The sequence below is a fragment of the Zea mays genome, chromosome 1 (assembly GCF_902167145.1).
Source record: "Zea mays cultivar B73 chromosome 1, Zm-B73-REFERENCE-NAM-5.0, whole genome shotgun sequence".
In the NCBI taxonomy this organism is placed as follows: domain Eukaryota; kingdom Viridiplantae; phylum Streptophyta; class Magnoliopsida; order Poales; family Poaceae; genus Zea; species Zea mays.
In genome coordinates, this window is record NC_050096.1 from 17604176 (window position 1) to 17621753 (window position 17578).

General features: G+C 41.5%; 1 protein-coding gene across 2 annotated transcripts; it reads right to left on the bottom strand.

Annotated features, from left to right (window-relative positions):
- Positions 1–13726: 13726 nt before the first annotated feature.
- On the bottom strand, positions 13727–17155 carry LOC100194334 (uncharacterized). Of its 2 annotated transcripts, XM_008666220.3 has the most exons (8): positions 16854–17155; positions 16165–16221; positions 16021–16071; positions 15859–15921; positions 15483–15533; positions 15337–15403; positions 14366–14448; positions 13727–14126 (listed from the first exon to the last, which is right to left on the bottom strand). In XM_008666220.3, the coding sequence occupies exons 1-8, from the start codon at positions 16959–16961 to the stop codon at positions 13926–13928; spliced, it is 681 nt and encodes a 226-aa protein (XP_008664442.1). In that variant the 5' UTR covers positions 16962–17155; the 3' UTR covers positions 13727–13925. The 2 variants fall into 2 exon arrangements, with proteins under 2 accessions (XP_008664442.1, NP_001132842.1); NM_001139370.1 differs by having other exon boundaries at positions 13736–14126; positions 15483–15921; positions 16854–17022.
- Positions 17156–17578: the final 423 nt, after the last annotated feature.

A 17578-nucleotide genomic window follows, 5' to 3' on the forward strand; every position in this document is an offset into this window, starting at 1 on the left:
TTAGTCCGCAAGTGGATGTTTGTTTGTGATTATAATCTGTCCAGATTATATAATCCAACAAATTTTGAACTAAATTATAATCTGTCCAGATTATATAATCTGGACAACAAACAAACACTCCCTAAGCCTATGTTTGCTACAGTTTTTTTAATATATTTTCTTAACGAAAAATGTGCTTTTACACGTTTGTAAAAAAAAGTATTGTCATGCAAAGTCCTTCACAAGCATTGGACAGGACACGCATTCGAAGGGTTGTTTCTTTAAAAGAATCAAAACCACGGTTCGCCCTGACTCAATTAGCTAAAAACCTATAAATGAAAAAAAAGAAAAACACAGAAAAATATAAAAGAAGATACTGGCCTTGTCCTAAAGTCTTTCAAAAATGTTATACATATATTTGATGTAAAAAATAAAAATAGAGGTTAAAATTACATGGCACTAAAAATCTTGGGTGTAAGTTCACATTGGAATATTAGTATTTTTACAAAATTAACACATTTAACTCCTAACCGGGATAGGGGTAAACTCTATCTTTGTTTTCAGAAACAGGAGCAAAATCAAAAAGTTAAAATATATGAGGGGAAGTCACGAATATATTCAAAACATGGGTAAGAACATAATAAGTGTATGGCGTGGGCTTTTGGCCATCGTTAGAAAGAAGGTTGGTCGACACCGTTTAATCAGTCAACAGTCTCCATTCCTATAAATGTAGGGTTCATCAAAGCCCATAAAGGCTACAATAAATTTCACCCCACTGAAGATAGACCCATCGATACGGTCGATCAAGTCTACTGTCGTCTGGTCCATCGAAGACTCCGAAGGCTACAATAAGGACTTCACCCAGACGGCGAGGTGAGGAAAGGTCTTAGCAAACGAGATCCACTATTCACATCGAGAGCTTGGAGCTCCATTGAATACTATGGGTGCACTACTGAGGACATCATCGATTTAAGAGTGACCCAGAAGACACTGAAGAATTTGTCCATGTCCCTTGGACAACACACATTGTCCATGACGAAGGCTTTGAAGGCCTCCCCCACTTAGGAGGCCAAGGAATATCATCGAGACCACAGTATGAGCGTGCCTCCCTGAAGCTACAGGAAATCCTAGCTGGTTAGGGAAGGGCGCACACCAATGCTAGTGTGGATATGTAATTGGGTGTTTGTAATATAAGACATGCAATCGTTCTAAAGATACTATTGTACATGATATTCATAGGATGTGACAAATAAATAAAGGTAGTGGGCAGGCTCGTACTTTAGGGAGGTACCTCTTCGGTACCCTATAGATACATTGCCCGAACAGGATGAGGGGACGACTGATAAGACATTTGAGAACCGTTGTTCTACATTTGTTGTGCTGCTACACTCTTGTCGTAGTCCTTATTTGAGGTCCCCCTGTCAGGTCCCAACATTGATGCCCACAGTGTCTGCTTTGAACAATCAACCCATGATGTCTCCAAAAAAATTATCACACTACCACAACTCGCTATCAAGTCAGCAGGAGCAAAGGCTACCTACGCTCACGACAATGAAACCATGAATCATCGATGATAATTCTTTAGTGTGTGTAGTGGTGATGTTGCTTGTTGCTTTTGGTAACATTAAGTCCTCAGGACTCCTTTCCATTTTATGCCCCTTTTCATCATCTTCTTGCCCTTCCATTTGCAGGTCAACAATTCTATTGGACATGTTACCTAAGACATTCATGAAAAGCTCGACTAGCTGACCCATTTATGTTGTCAAGGAATTTGTTTTTGCTAAGTAAGCAATATTTGCTCCATATCATTCTTTACTCTTGAACCACTAGTGTCAGGGTCTTTTCTTTATCTTCACCTCCATCTCCTGCATTGATTATATTAGTCGATACATCATGTAAATTTCATTCTTCAGTATCATCGTCTAACACTATAGAATGTGTGATTTCAGAGTAGTGAGTGGAACCGGGGCGTTCCTCCAGTGATTCACTAGAATCTCCATCTAATTCTTCTCCTTTAGAATTTTCACTATTAACACATGGTGGGGGACCTGCTATTTTTTATGATGCAATCAACTTAAGACGAATACTAGCACCCTCTCGTTGTGTAGCACTCTCTAATGAGGGGTTATATTATGGAGGGCGAGACTCTAGATTTATGTAAGGACGTGGTGATAGCCCACCTCGTGATCTCACACTAGCTGCTGATTTTTTTGATGTGATGGGGAGGCATCACTACCGGGCACAGCTGCTTTGCCGAGCACTCGGTAAAGTCTGGAAAACGCTTGGGGAAGTCTTTACCGAGTGTGACTCTCGACAAAGAAGTCTCAGCAAATTGTACATCGGGAACGGCTTCTTTGTCGAGTACTTTTTGTTGGGCACTCGGCAAAGGCTTTGTCGAGTGTCACCTGGTACCCGGCAAAGAAAAGTCGCCATCATGGCACCAAGTGACGGTGATGGAGCCTTTGCCGACTGTCCTCCATGACACTAGGCAAAGGCTCCCTCTTTGCTAAGTGTCTATTGTACTAGCGCTCGGCAAAGAAGCCCTTGTGGGCCCCTTTGCTAGTGCCTTTACCGAGTGCCATCTAGACTAGCTCTCGACAACGGGAGCACTAGTGGGCCCCTTTGCTAGCCTCTTTGCCAAGTGCATTAGGAGGCACTCGGCAAAGGCTGCTTCTTTGTCGAGTGCCTCTGCCACAGCACTTGGCAAATAAACTTTACCGGTTCTTAGGTGTGCCTTCTTTGCCGAGTGTAACACTCGGCAAAGTGACCAGAATACCCCTTTTTATTTATTTTTTCTATTCCATCCAAACAAACAAAACATATATCACATAATCATCACATATACATCACAGAGCTCACAGAATCATCACATACATCAAACACACGACATAGCTCACAAAGATCACATGTTTCTTCACAAAGATCACAAAGTCACAAGTATCACAAAATAGTTCACAGCACTAACAAGTACTCACATAAATGAGTCCACAAACATCCAATATATGCCATAAACATGTCTTACAACTAAGTTTAGAAGAACATCAATGAGGTGGGCGGTTGGATTGGTTCCACGATGGGCTAGGCTATCCATGAGGGTTGTTTGATGCTGCAGATTGTCCCTGCAGAGAGAAGAGATTGCATCTATGAGACCAGATGAATATATATCATGCAGAGAACTATTTTGTGGCTTGCAAGTTCACATCTGAATTATCCAAAGAAATTCAATTAAACGAACTAAATCTAATAGTTATAGCAAACACTTTGATAATTGTGCCAAAATTGGACATGTAGGTATATATAGTGTAGGAACACAGTAGAGAAAGTTTGGTGGAGAAAAGAAAAAAAATAAAAATACACTTTGTCGAATGCTTTCCTAAAGCACTCAACAATGAAGGTATTTTGTCGAGTGTCTGCTAGGAATTCTCGGTAAAGCTAACGGTCGTCAGCTACCGTCGGTAGGTGACGACACTTTGCCGAGAGCCCTTTTTAGCCGAGTACTTGGCTCTCGGCAAAGAAGTATTCATCAAGAGCCTTTTTATGCCACGAGTTTGGCCCTCGACAGAGACTCTCTTTGCTGAGTGTCGTTCTATGCCGAGAGCAACACTTGGCAAAGTATGTTTTGTCGAGTACCTGATAAATAGCTCTCGGTAAATAGCTAGACACTCGACAAAGAGCTGGATTTTGGTAGTGCATGGTGCTGTTGAAGACGTCATCCCACCCTCGTCATCTTGATAAATGTACACCCTGATCCACCTATGGACCTCTCCTTTATTAGGATGAAGTCACTTTTAGAGAAACTTGCCTTGGTATTGGGAACTATTTCCTCATTCGAAAGATAAGAGAACTCATGTGTTACTTGTAGTGGCACCCATTTAGGGTCATCGCTTCGTTTTGAGAGTGTCGAAAGAGTGCCACATATTGCAACATCATTATCAATAACCCTCGTATTATCAACATCTTTCATATGATGATCGTCATCTTGGGCAATTTGTGATGCCTCTTTACTATTCTTCTCAAGCTCTCAAGGTGGTGTGTTGGGCTTTTATTTGCCCGATCTCCTTTGGAGGAGTTGGAGCATTTGATTTTTCCTTTACATGATTTTTAGTATCGACTTCCATTGTGGGCTCCTTTAGTTTAGGAGAACCAATCCCATGATTGGACGTAATTGTTCATGTGTTCTCCTTTAGTTTAGAAGACACTGAAGACTTTGTCCATGTCCCTTGGACAACACACATTGTCCATGACGAAGGCTTTGAAGGCCTCCCCCACTTAGGAGGCCAAGGAATATCATCGAGACCACAGTATGAGTGTGCCTCCCTAAAGCTACAAGAAATCCTAGCTGGTTAGGGAAGGGCACACATGTGACAGCCCTCCCAAGTTAGCAGGCCCACATGCACCAACCCTTGCCATTAACGGCCTTAGATGGCTGTGCACGTGTCCCGGGTAACTTAACAAGGCTATCGAGTTCACCAACTCGAACTCATCATCCCGAAGATCTCCCACATTCATGCATATTACAGTAATCACACCCGATACACATGCACTTCGGAGATAGAGCGGAAGACTCTACAAAACATATTTTACATTTACAAAGATCAAGTTTTACAACATAAGAAGAATTGTAATTATGACAAGTCCTGATAGTACCCAAAGTGCATAACTGATTATAATAATTGGAAGGGTGAAGCCTTTCCATAAGAGATACACATAAACATTCTAAGCTTCAAGGCCTCCACATGACGTAACTAACCAAAAGATAAGGGAATAAAACTTCTGCAAAAACAACAGGGGATAAAACCCTGAGTATGGAATTACTCAGCAAGACTTACCCGACTAAAGAAAAGACTCTCAAGGGTATGCTAGCTGATTGGGAATCAAGGTAAAGTGTATCAATGATCAAAGACTCTTTTTTTGCAGAAAAGCTTGCTACCAGTTGATCCTTAAGCCAAGTTTTATTTCACTAGTTAGGTTATTACCTAAATCTATATTTGCCTGGTCTAGTTCAAGCACTTGGCCTATACTAGTTGCATTTTATTCATTCTCATATTTCACTTGCTAACTACGATGATGGTCACCAGGATGAGTCTCCATAACCGAGGAGCAACGACGATTCGAACCGATTATACCCAGCTGGGGATCTCTAACCACACGACATATGTAGCACTTAACCCTTGCATATGTCAACCGTTCCCACGGAGTCCTCCACTACATGAACAGGTCCACGCCACCTGAGAGCACATTACCTACCAGGCGTGCGCTGTGCCAGGAGGGTACATGCTACTCTCGCCATCTCTCCACTCCTAGTGCATGATTGTCTCTTCACGTATGGAATAGTCGGGTTCAAGCTTACCCTGTCCCATACCAGGGTATGTGGCTAGTTGCAAAGTCTCAACCACAACAGGCCAGTCAACGGTACGGTCCTTAATCAACACAGACGGGCGACCATGTCAGCTCAGCGTCTGGTCTCGATTTATTCAAACCATTTCCCCATTTTTGGTACCCGGCAGGGGTACTCTTTTCGAATGATGAACCCATCCGGAGCCTTGATGGACTCATCATCATAAGTTTTCTTTCACTTTTGAATCAAAAGCCCATAACCAATGTTACACATTATTCTTTTGAAAAACAAATGATTTTTGAGTTTCTAAGCAGGACTAAGCAGTAATAATTCTTTTTATGAAACAGGGATTTAGGAATTTTCAAGGAATGATAATGCATCAATTGTTTATCACATAACTCCTATCACCTAATGCATCATATCAGGTGATAAAGCATTTAAAACGCAAGGAAGGGGCAAATGCACCGGGGCTTGCCTTATTACAGTAGGAAATCTGAGATCTTCTATTACGATAAGCAGTTAGATGGAATCCACCACTGGATCAGCAGAACTAGAACAGGCTCCTTCTTCACAAATCACTTCTTCTTGGTACTCTATATGAAATGTCATGATTATGAATGCCTGTGTCTATGCTACTAGCAAGGAAGGTATTACGAAGCATTACGAAATTACAATTACAAGCTATCACCAAAAGCCATAACTACCAGGGAGCTACTTATCCTTAGAACTCATCTAACCATCCAAAACATGCTAAACAACTTCATTTTACACGAACACATTAGATGCCCATTTTTCTCGGACTTTCTCCCACATTTACGTATATATCCGAACCATACCTGCTCTAACACGCGGAAAGCCGATGAAGCGAGAGAACCACATGGAGAAAGTATGCCGAGCATGACGGCCTGCTGGGCATGAGGAACTGCATGAGAAGACGACACTAATAAATACTAAGTACACGGCCGACAATTCCAAACATATAAAAATCGACGACGTACCAGCGAGACAGGCAGCTAGCAGCTTTACGATGACACCGCGAGCACGACGAGGTCGGAAGAGAGGCTGTGGGTCAAGGAAATCAACGACGCGAAGGAGCTGCGAGGTTGAGCGTGGCCGATGAGGAGACAACAACCATGAGCATGTTGCAGCTCACAGCATGATGGGGAACTGCGGCAAGCACAACAAGCAAGGCTGCACGACGAGCGTCGGCACGGCGTGGAAGCTGCAGGACGACGTCAGCCCTCACCAACGAGGTCGGCGGATGGCAAAGCGTGGAGTTGGAAGACGGTACCAGGCCGGCGAGCTGGAACGTGTGCGATGGAGCAGCGACAGATGGTCGGTCGAGCGCGTGAGGAAGCAGCTCAAGGCATGGAAGAGCAGCAACAGCGCCCAAGCCAGCGTGAGAAGGGAGCTCGCGTCCAGGCTCAGTATCTGGGACTTGAGCACAGGGTACAAGGCGAAGGCGAGTGCTATGCGCTATGCGTGAGAGTTCAATTGGAGCACGTTCACTGAAAGAAATATCTGAAGCCGAGATAGAGAGAGAGACGTGAGAGATTTCTAGAGAGTGTACGTGTGCACCGGATAAAAGAGAGAACGTTGAGAGATGCAACTAGAATGGATAGGAAGGAGCGCTTGAATTATCTAGACGAGAGAAATGATGTGGAGATAAGGAAGAGAATAAAGAATTTCAGAGAGACGTTTCAGAGAGTGGACGTCTGCACCAAATTGCATGCCCCAAACTGATCCAAGTTTCAGTTATCAGCACCTGAATCCCACACTTCTTCGACAGAACCCCCATCTTAATCCCCTTAAATCTCACGATTCCAAATGATAATAGTGAACAGACCATAACATAAATTGCTCTCCGAACATCCTTCTACATCTTTGCTGCAGAATTCCTAGTCCAAAACCCCACGGATTTGGTACTATAAACCTCCAAAATTGAGCACAAATTCACAAAAACTCAGTTTGCAGCTAACTGAACCAGAGTTCAGACCATACCCAACTGACGGAGGATGTTTAGGTGCAGTTTACTCTCAGATTTGTACAGCATTAAGCCTATCTATCCTTAGAAAACTTGCTCACCTTACTTTGGTCTCCAAGTTTGGTACAGAAACTACGGTCTAAAACCACTCACATTGATCACAAAACTGCTCTAAACTAGGAATTCCACATTGAAATTCAGATTTCAGAGACAGAATAAAATTCAGCCCAAATAACTTGACAGTCCAATTTTGAGTAATTTTTACTCCATGTTCCGAGTCAGATCAAGCCTAACTCACACAACGAAATTTGTTCACTGACATATGCTCTTCAACTCTTCCATAGCAAACATGGTCCAAAACTGCATAGAACAGGCAGCACACAGCCCCAAAACTGCACTAAAAACACTGATTTCAGACTTAGGCAACTATTCGAAGTCTGAAAATCTAGAAGTCTGAGAGTCCTACTTTGAACACCTTTTTATCCTAGTTGCATATGGTTTTAGGGCTACCACATTTCATAAACATTGTTCTCCTATAGTTACTCTACAGGTTTGTTATAACAACGGTTTCCAAAATACTCATGGATTAAAAGTTACAGGGATTCAAAAACAGATAAACAAAACTGTTTTGGGCTGATTCCAACTGACCCAAATCTGAATTTTTGCAAATAACTTCAAATTTTCCCACATCACTTGGAGAGCTCCAAATATGAAAATTGTTCACTTTTCCAAGCTCCACAACTTTGATATATGAACTTTTAGCAAAACATAGCTAGATCTTAAAATCCACTTTTGGGCTAGTTTAGAGTTGAAATTGGATTTGATCTGCTTCAAGCATTTCATCAATTTATTGCATCCTACTAAAAACAAGGTTAACCTTAAGCTCAAACCCAACTTTGGTGTATAGAGCTCATGTCCAAATTTCCATTGGTTTAAAATTTGTTTGCTTGTACTAGATTTCAAACAAGGTCTCTGAACTTCTCTTGCTCTCTTCGAAACGACACAACCTCACCCTTTTGCAAATTTGTTATTCTAGTGAATGCATTCTAGGTGTATCAAGCAAGTTAATGCAAGTGTATATGATGAAATGTCAAATTTTTAGTTCTCGTAACACCAGGGGTGTTACAGCACACCAATGCTAGTGCGGATATGTAATTAGGTGTTTGTAATATAAGACATGCAATCGTTCTAAAGACACTATTGTACATGATATTCATAGGATGTGACAAATAAATAAAGGTAGTGGGCAGGCTCGTACTTTAGGGAGGTACCTCTTGGGTACCCTATAAATACATTGCACGAACAGGATGAGGGGACGACTGATAAGACATTTGAGAACCGTTGTTCTACATTTGTCGTGCTGCTACACTCTTGTCGTAGTCCTTATTTGAGGTCCCCCTGTCAGGTCCCAACATTGATGCCCACAGTGTCTGCTTCGAACAATCACCCCATGATGTCTCCAAAAAAATTATCACACTACCACAACTCGCTATCAAGTCAGCAGGAGCAAAGGCTACCTACGCTCACGACAATGAAACCATGAATCATCGATGATAATTCTTTAGTGTGTGTAGTGGTGATGTTGCTTGTTGCTTTTGGTAACATTAAGTGCTCAGGACTCCTTTCCATTTTATGCCCATTTTCATCATCATCTTGCCCTTCCATTTGCAGGTCAACAATTCTATTGGATATGTTACCTAAGACATTCATGAAAAGCTTGACTAGCTGACCCATTTATGTTGTCAAGGAATTTGTTTTTGCTAAGTAAGCAATATTTGCTCCATATCATTCTTTACTCTTGAACCACTAGTGTCAGGGTCTTTTCTTTATCTTCACCTCCATCTCCTGCATTGATTATATTAGTCGATACGTCATGTAAATTTCATTCCTCAGTATCATCATCTAACACTATAGAATGTGTGATTTCAGAGTAGTGAGTGGAACCGGGGCGTTCCTCCAGTGATTCACTAGAATCTCCATCTGATTCTTCTCCTTTAGAATTTTCACTGTTAACACATGGTGGGGTACCTGCTATTTTTTGTGATGCAATCAACTTAAGACGAATACTAGCACCCCCTCATTGTGTAGCACTCTCTAATGAGGGGTTATATTATGGAGGGCGAGACTCTAGATTTATGTAAGGACGTGGTGACAGCCCACCTCGTGATCTCACACTAGCTGCTGATTTTTTTGATGTGATGGGGAGGCATCACTACCGGGCACAGTTGCTTTGCCGAGCACTCGGTAAAGTCTGGAAAACGCTCGGGGAAGTCTTTGCCGAGTGTGACTCTCGACAAAGAAGTCTCGGCAAATTGTACATCGGGAACGGCTTCTTTGCCGAGTACTTTTTGTTGGGCACTCGGCAAAGGCTTTGTCGAGTGTCACCTGGTACCCAGCAAAGAAAAGTCGCCATCATGGCACCAAGTGACGGTGATGGAGCCTTTGCCGACTGTCCTCCATGACACTAGGCAAAGACTCCCTCTTTGCTAAGTGTCTGTTGTACTAGCGCTCGGTAAAGAAGCCCTCGCGAGCCCCTTTGCTAGTGCCTTTACCGAGTGTCATCTAGACTAGCTCTCGACAACGGGAGAATTAGTGGGCCCCTTTGCTAGCCTCTTTGCCAAGTGCATTAGGAGGCACTCGGCAAAAGCCGCTTCTTTGTCGAGTGCCTCTGCCACAACACTTGGCAAATAAACTTTACCGGTTCTTAGGTGTGCCTTCTTTGCCGAGTGTAACACTCGGCAAGTGACCAGAATACCCCTTTTTATTTATTTTTTTCATTCCATCCAAATAAACAAAACATATATCACATAATCATCATATATACATCACAGAGCTCACAGAATCATCACATACATCAAACACACGACATAGCTCACAAAGATCACATGTTTCTTCACAAAGATCACAAAGTCACAAGTATCACAAAATAGTTCACAACACTAACAAGTACTCGCATAAATGAGTCCACAAACATCCAATATATGCCATAAAACATGTCTTACAACTAAGTTTAGAAGAACATCAGCGAGGTGGGCGGTTGGATTGGTTCGACGATGGGCTAGGCTATCCATGAGGGTTGTTTGATGCTGCAGATTGTCCCTGCAGAGAGAAGAGATTGCATCTATGAGACCAGATGAATATATATCATGCAGAGAACTATTTTGTGGCTTGCAAGTTCACATCTGAATTATCCAAAGAAATTCAATTAAACTAACTAAATCTAATAATTATAGCAAACACTTTGATAATTATGCCAAAATTGGACATGTAGGTATATATAGTGTAGGAACACAGTAGAGAAAGTTTGGTGGAGAAAAGAAAAAAAATAAAAATATACTTTGTCGAGTGTCGGCTAAGGACACTCGGCAAAGAATTACTTTGTCGAATGCTTTCCTAAAGCACTCAACAATGAAGGTATTTTGTCGAGTGTCTGCTGGGAACTCTCGGTAAAGCTAACGGTCGTCAGCCAGCGGCGGATCCAGGATTAATCCAAGAGGGGGGCTGGCTACTAAGTTAAAACTATAACAAAAAATTTAAACCAAACAAAAAATATAATTGATGTTTAATATGACATAAGAAGCAAGATATAATTTAAACATTCAAGAAATATGTAGTCTAAAAATAAGTCGATACAAAATTTATAAATACAATAATCTTGCACATACCGTTCATGAGTTGATGCTACGAGGTAAATTTATCTTCCTAGTTCTAAGCCTTGAAAATGCTTCAAAATCTTTTTATATTGAATTTCTACAAACATAAGGAAATCACCGGCGCTCGGCGGGTGGCCGGTGAGCGCAGGGCGCCTGCACCTGGGCGGTGGCGCAGTGGCCGGTGCCGCGGACCGCGGTGCCTGGCTGCGTGCGCGCCTGCGCGGTGCGGTGGCCGCTGGCCGGTGGGCGCAGCGCAGGGCGCCCGCGCGGCTGCGCCTGGGCGGTGGGCGTGCGGCGGAGCTGGCCGACGAGCTGCAGCTTGACGCAGGCACTCATCGGGCGCGAGGTGTCATGCGGAGGTCCTGCGTGGCGACGGCCGTGACTCGGAGGTAGACGAGCTTGGACGAGAAGTATACCTTGGCGCGCGTGGACGCGATGGTCGTCAGAGTGACCACGCAGGCGGCGGCTTCTTAGGTTAGAAGCGGGGCTGGCGGCTGGGCAGTAACCACGCGCACGGAAGCAGCAGAGTTGGGCACGGGTGATAGCCTGATAGGCCTATTCTCTACTCCTACTCGCGTTATTGGGCCACGACTGGGGCTGCAGCCCAGGCAGCCCCGGTCGGGAATCCGCCCCTGTCGTCAGCTACCGTCGGTAGGTGACAACACTTAGCCGAGAGCCCTTTTTAGCCGAGTACTTGGCTCTCGGCAAAGAAGTATTCATCGAGAGCCTTTTTATGCCACGAGTTTGGCCCTCGACAGAGACTCTCTTTGCTGAGTGTCGTTCTATGCCGAGAGCAACACTTGGTAAAGTATGTTTTGTCGAGTACCCGATAAATAGCTCTCGGTAAATAGCTAGACACTCGACAAAGAGCTGGATTTCGGTAGTGCATGATGCTGTTGAAGACCTCATCCCACCCTCATCATCTTGATAAATGGACATCCTGATCCACATATGGACCTCTCCTATATTAGGATGAAGTCACTTTCGGAGAAACTTGCCTTGGGATTGGGAACTATTTCCTCATTCGAAAGATAAGAGAACTCATGTGTTACTTGTAGTGGCACCCATTTAGGGTCATCGCTTCATTTTGAGAGTGTCGAAAGAGTGTCACATATTGCAACATCATTATCAATAACCCTCGCATTATCAACATCTTTCATATGATGATCGTCATCTGGGGCAATTTGTGATGCCTCTTTACTATTCTTCTCAAGCTCTCAAGGTGGTGTGTTGGGCTTTTATTTACCCGATCTCCTTTGGAGGAGTTGGAGCATTTGATTTTTCCTTTACATGATTTTTAGTATCGACTTCCATTGTGGGCTCCTTTAGTTTAGGAGAACCAATCCCGTGATTGGACGTAATTGTTCATGTGTTCTCCTATAATTTTTAGACCTAGGTACGAGACATTCCACCAAACACCTATACCTTTCATTCTGCTTCAATGTAGGGGAGAGACACAACATAATTTTATCATAGAATGGCTGGACATGGCCTTTCGGTCACACTCATACCTGCACATTATTGAGCACCCATTCTTGAAGCTCTTGGTACAAAATGTGTTGATTATTTCAACAATTTTCACGTTTGCATTTGTTCGTTGATGGAACATATGCGGTAGTAGGTTGGATTGGTGCTGTTAGTAGTAATGTCAGATTCTATTGAGAGCATGATATAGTTGCAATATGAGTGGTGCACTTATAAGTTGTTTCTTATTGAAGCATCATCATCCTTTGGAACTCAAATTAGATACAAATAGTAGTCCTAGAAGTCTAGTATACACATTAATACATCGGATGATTCTAAATCTGCTTAAACGAGACAAACCTATACAGTTGACGATCAAGTTTAAGAGTTGGTCCACAACTCATGACATATCATCAGAGTGAGACTAGAGCAGTCCAATATATGTAGCGAAGCAAATCAGCGGTCCAACAACCATAAGTATGGTTGGAAAACAAGCGTAACTCTTACGTGATCAGTGATCTACTTCTCTAAAAACAACAAATAACTAAGAGTGAGTATTTATGTACTCAATAGCCAGGGAATGGAGAAATCATATATACATGCATGAGTAAGTGCAGCTCAGAGTACTTTGCAGAAAAAGCCATTTTAATGTAGGTTTGTTTTGTAAAATATTTTATCATTTTCAAAGCACATTCTCTCCCGAAGGAGTAAAAAGTTTTTTTCATTATCAGATCAAATCCCCTGAACTAAACCATCCAACAATCTTGGTAGTTTCCCACCGATTTTCTTTTCAAAACCAAAAGCAACTACTGGACTTCTCATTCACTGTAGCTCGCGGATTGCGTTCAGAAGAGATAAGGATCCTTTTCGGAAGCGGTTGGAGCTTTCGATGATTTCCCACATAAAAATAGAATTAAGGAGAATATTAGCATCCTGTTGGACTTGCTCTAACGTCTAAAACCATAATTGATATTAAGATTCTAAAATATTGAGAATAAAGTGTTCAAATTCATCTGATAACCGTTATTATTCCCGAGTGCTAATGGATAATGTTTCTTCACAATTTATAATTTGTTAGGGTTCTAAAAATATTTTAGTTCAAAAATAAATAGAAAGAGCCTAATCCTAATCTATTTTTAGTTCAAAAATAAATAGAAAGAGCCTAATCCTAATCTAAGCCTTAAATTTTATAGTGTAAAATTTAGAGCCCATTGTCATGTCACCCTATTCCCAACACAACAATGGATCTTCCGCTTTTAAAAGATGAGTCTTCTCAGAAATATCAGTAGTTCAGCAGCATTGCAAGCATTAGGATTTAGGGCCGACCAATCTCATAACTGGTCATTTCGTTATAGTAAAAACCAAGTTGCAGGTACCAATTCAGCCATAAAAAAGAACAGGTATACCGAGATCTTAAAATACGGTATACCACAAAGGAGATGATACAATTGCTTAGAGAAGCTTCACTCGCTCTGAGTTCTATTGTATATCTCTCACTACGCCTGAATCAGCTAAGAACAGGGAATATGCGTGTTAGGTGCTCAAATGGAACGGTATCAGCTGTGTTCTTCTTGAGCTGGGGGTGATTGAACTCATTGCGTGGAAGAACAATCACTTGAGACTGCCCACCCTTCTCAATTACCCAACCTGAGTTCGCAGCATGGTACTCAAGAAACTTGTCCAAAGCGAGACCTTCAATGTTGATTGCCTGTAAAGAGAAGTGTGTTAATATCAAAGAAGAAACCATCCATGTAGCATACCCCATGGAAACCTAGCACAAACTGGATGGACATTAATCAATGATTATGGTACAATTGACACAAAGCATACTCCCACCTACCGTCTAGTATGCTTCTAACATATTACCAGCCATATGATATATAAAACAGGTTTATGTGGCATCAGCACTTACTGAAGAACTTGAACATTGATTAAACAAGGAATTACCTCTGCAAGAATATGCCTTGGAACTTTCTGGTATGTCAAGGAAAGTACATGAATTGCATAGGATTGGATTGCCTGCTCAAAACCTGCAAATTATGTAGAGTCAGGACAAATGATGACATAGATTAAAATGCATACCACCTGGACTAAAATATCATCCAGCTGCTATTAATGTTTGAATAAATCCACAGAAAATTCTAGCCCTCAGGCATTCTTCCCATCCCATTGAAACGACCAAGGTAAAATGAGGTTAACATGAAAATTAAATGGTTAGGAAAATAAAAAATATCAATATTAAACACTAAGTGACAGAACATGAAAGTTACAGAAAATAATTTACTTACGCATTAGGGATGAAAACGGATACTTATTCGGATGTCAATTTTTGGTCTTTTTCCTTTGATTGTAAATAAATTGGATATAGAATCTGCTATACAAATTCATATTCTTGGTTTTAGCATTGAGCTGGTAAATATTTATAAAAGGTAACCCTCAAATTTATCATATATCTTCTTAAGTGATAGATATAAAATCCGGTTTCGGATACGGAAATTTTGTCACCTTTTTTGTTGTAGGGAGCAAATAATTTATAAAAGAATTTATGCAAAATTTTGTTCTTATTTGTAATAATGTGCTTGATATCATAAGAAAAGATTAGCAACGAATTTCATACATATCTATTTTAAAATATTAAATTTGTCCTAACAATTCGGATACCCACTTTCATGCCTATTGGGCATGAATAAGCAATGTAACACTTCAGCCAACACCAATGACAAAAAAACACTTGCACCTAAGTCTGACAACTGGAACATCATTTCAATTTCTACTAGAAATCCAGTGAAAACATTAAAACTTTTAACATTCATAAGAATTACTCTGGGCATTAAGTCTCATATTGATGAGACAAGTTCACATTACAATATGTAACAGACTGCATATCTCAGACTCAATGGCTCAAGAAGTATATTTACCTGGAACTGCTTCCAATATGTGGCGGTTGTTTGCTGCGTCATCCCAAAACTGCCTGAACCTAGCAGTCTTTAAGCAAAATACTTATGTTGGCTTTAGATTCCCCGCTAGTTTTTAGTTCTGAACATAAGTTAGACCAAGTATGTACCTCTAGATAGTGAGAAAGAACTATCAATGCCTTGAATTGCTCTTCCATTTGCTGAAACAAAGACACAGACAAGTAGACTAAACATGCTGACAAAATAATGCAGCCAAAAAATGTAAAGGCAACAGGACAGCTCCTGTATGGAATCTCTGCATCTGTGACATTTGCGAGACTAGTCTGCTTCCTGCAAATTTTCAAACTCGCAGAGCACAATATATATTCAAGCATGGATGTGGGGGCTTCTTTACCAAATATTTATAAATATTGGATATTGTGCACATTAATCACACACAAGCCTCAATTAAACACACTGTATTGCAGGTCTACACAGCACCTCTGATACTATTGAACTAAAAGTGCAGGATGTAATTTTTCATACCACATGTTCAGGAATTAAGAATAAGCAAAGACTGAAGTCAGGGGCCGGCATTGCCATGAGAGCCTGTAAACAGAACATCATGGCAAAAGCCAAAAATAGTCAGAAGCGAACTCAGATATACTACCTATCAATGAAATCGATGCAGCCATTAAATGTTCCAACCTTGATCAGTATGTGGGCCACAATATGTATGCTCATCCTTCCTGGCTCAAACTACAAAAGGAAAGTAGTAACTAAGAAAACATATGTATGGACTATGGGGCCATGATACTTGTAAAAATGATGTCCCTAGATATTCGTTGTTACCTGGTACAGGCGAAGAAGGCTGAGATTTGCATCCAAGTTATATGTTTGAGACGCAACCTAAACAGGACAAAAGAAAAGGATCAAAACATTAAGCAAAACTAATGTTGCAAGAAGTCCAAAATACAAAGCATGTGTGTAACTTATAAACTAAAGAAAGTTGCCAGACAATGAATTGATTCAAGCGGTTCATTTTATGGGTATCATCCACCAAATATTTCATTTTGCAACAGCAATATCATTTGTCTCACATCATAAAACTGAAAACATCTTATAACAGCAATGGCAAACCAAACCTGCCTATTATGTATTATGATCATCAGAATAGTATTCCTTCTTAACTCAAGACGGAACCCTAGATAGTACAGCTACAAGGTTCATCTATTTTTTTAGGAACTCCTGCTGAACACTTGTGATAAACGCACTCGAGCACCATTCTGAATAACAAATATATATGCTTCGAGACGCCTGCAAAGGTGTTCAATATCCATAACTTTTCAGTATCATCGAAACACAGCGATAGGCACTAAAGCTACAGTTAATCTAGCATCTGACTGCTCCATAATTTCACCACCGTTCAAACGCAAACATGAAGCACCGGTAAAAATGGTATCTAACCCCCCCCCCCCCCCCCCACACACACACACACACACAAGAAAAAACAGCAGGGACAAGACGTAGTTAGGGTTTACTTGCTCGTTGACGAACTTCTCAAGGTCGTTGAGGATGTCGGGGTTGTACGGATTCAGGGCCACAAGGTCCTCCACCGTGTAGTTCTCCGCCTCTTGCTCTGTCGCCATGGCAGCCGGTCTCGAGAACCCCAAACGCTAGCTCGATCTCGCGCGGGAGCCGGAGTTGACGGGAGGGGAAGTTGGCGGCGCGGCGGAGGAGAGGAGAATGAAGAGTTTTCAGAGGGAAGGCGTATGCGGACCGAAGCAGAGCCGTTGCCAAAAAGGCCCGCCCGCCCGTGTCGATTCTTTTCCTTTGTCGGCTCGACGGCCCATGGGCTTTCGTTTCAACACTAATCGAGTAGATTGGATAGTATTCAGTCGTTCTAAATCGTCAAAATTTATCTTAATCTATTCCAATACACTCTAATTCATATAAAATTGGAATAATAGAACAAGGTCTCAGGTGGTCGACATCGTGTACCTCTCCCACCAATCATATGTCGCGCTACGCTTGTATCAGTCTTTTTAAAAGATTCTCTTCTTTGTATCTTCATTTCCAACAACATTCTCTATATCTAGTTCTCTATACCTAAATACACATAAATACCTATATTAGGGACATATTTTACTTTTAATTTTTGCACATACGATATTTGTCATACAATCAAATTAATTGCACACATTTTAGTTTTGCTAAATTCGTTGTTTTATATATTAAGACTGGTAAAGGAGGGGATAGAGAAACT

Excerpts from the sequence above, each read along its gene's own strand:
- LOC100194334 (XM_008666220.3), bottom strand. The coding sequence starts at position 16,961 with ATGGCGACAGAGCAAGAGGCGGAGAACTACACGGTGGAGGACCTTGTG. Across the intron at positions 15,404-15,482 it reads TTCTTTCTCACTATCTAGAG|ACTGCTAGGTTCAGGCAGTT; the intron begins GTACATACTTGG and ends TTTTGCTTAAAG. Across the intron at positions 14,127-14,365 it reads CAAGGCATATTCTTGCAGAG|GCAATCAACATTGAAGGTCT; the intron begins GTAATTCCTTGT and ends TTCTCTTTACAG.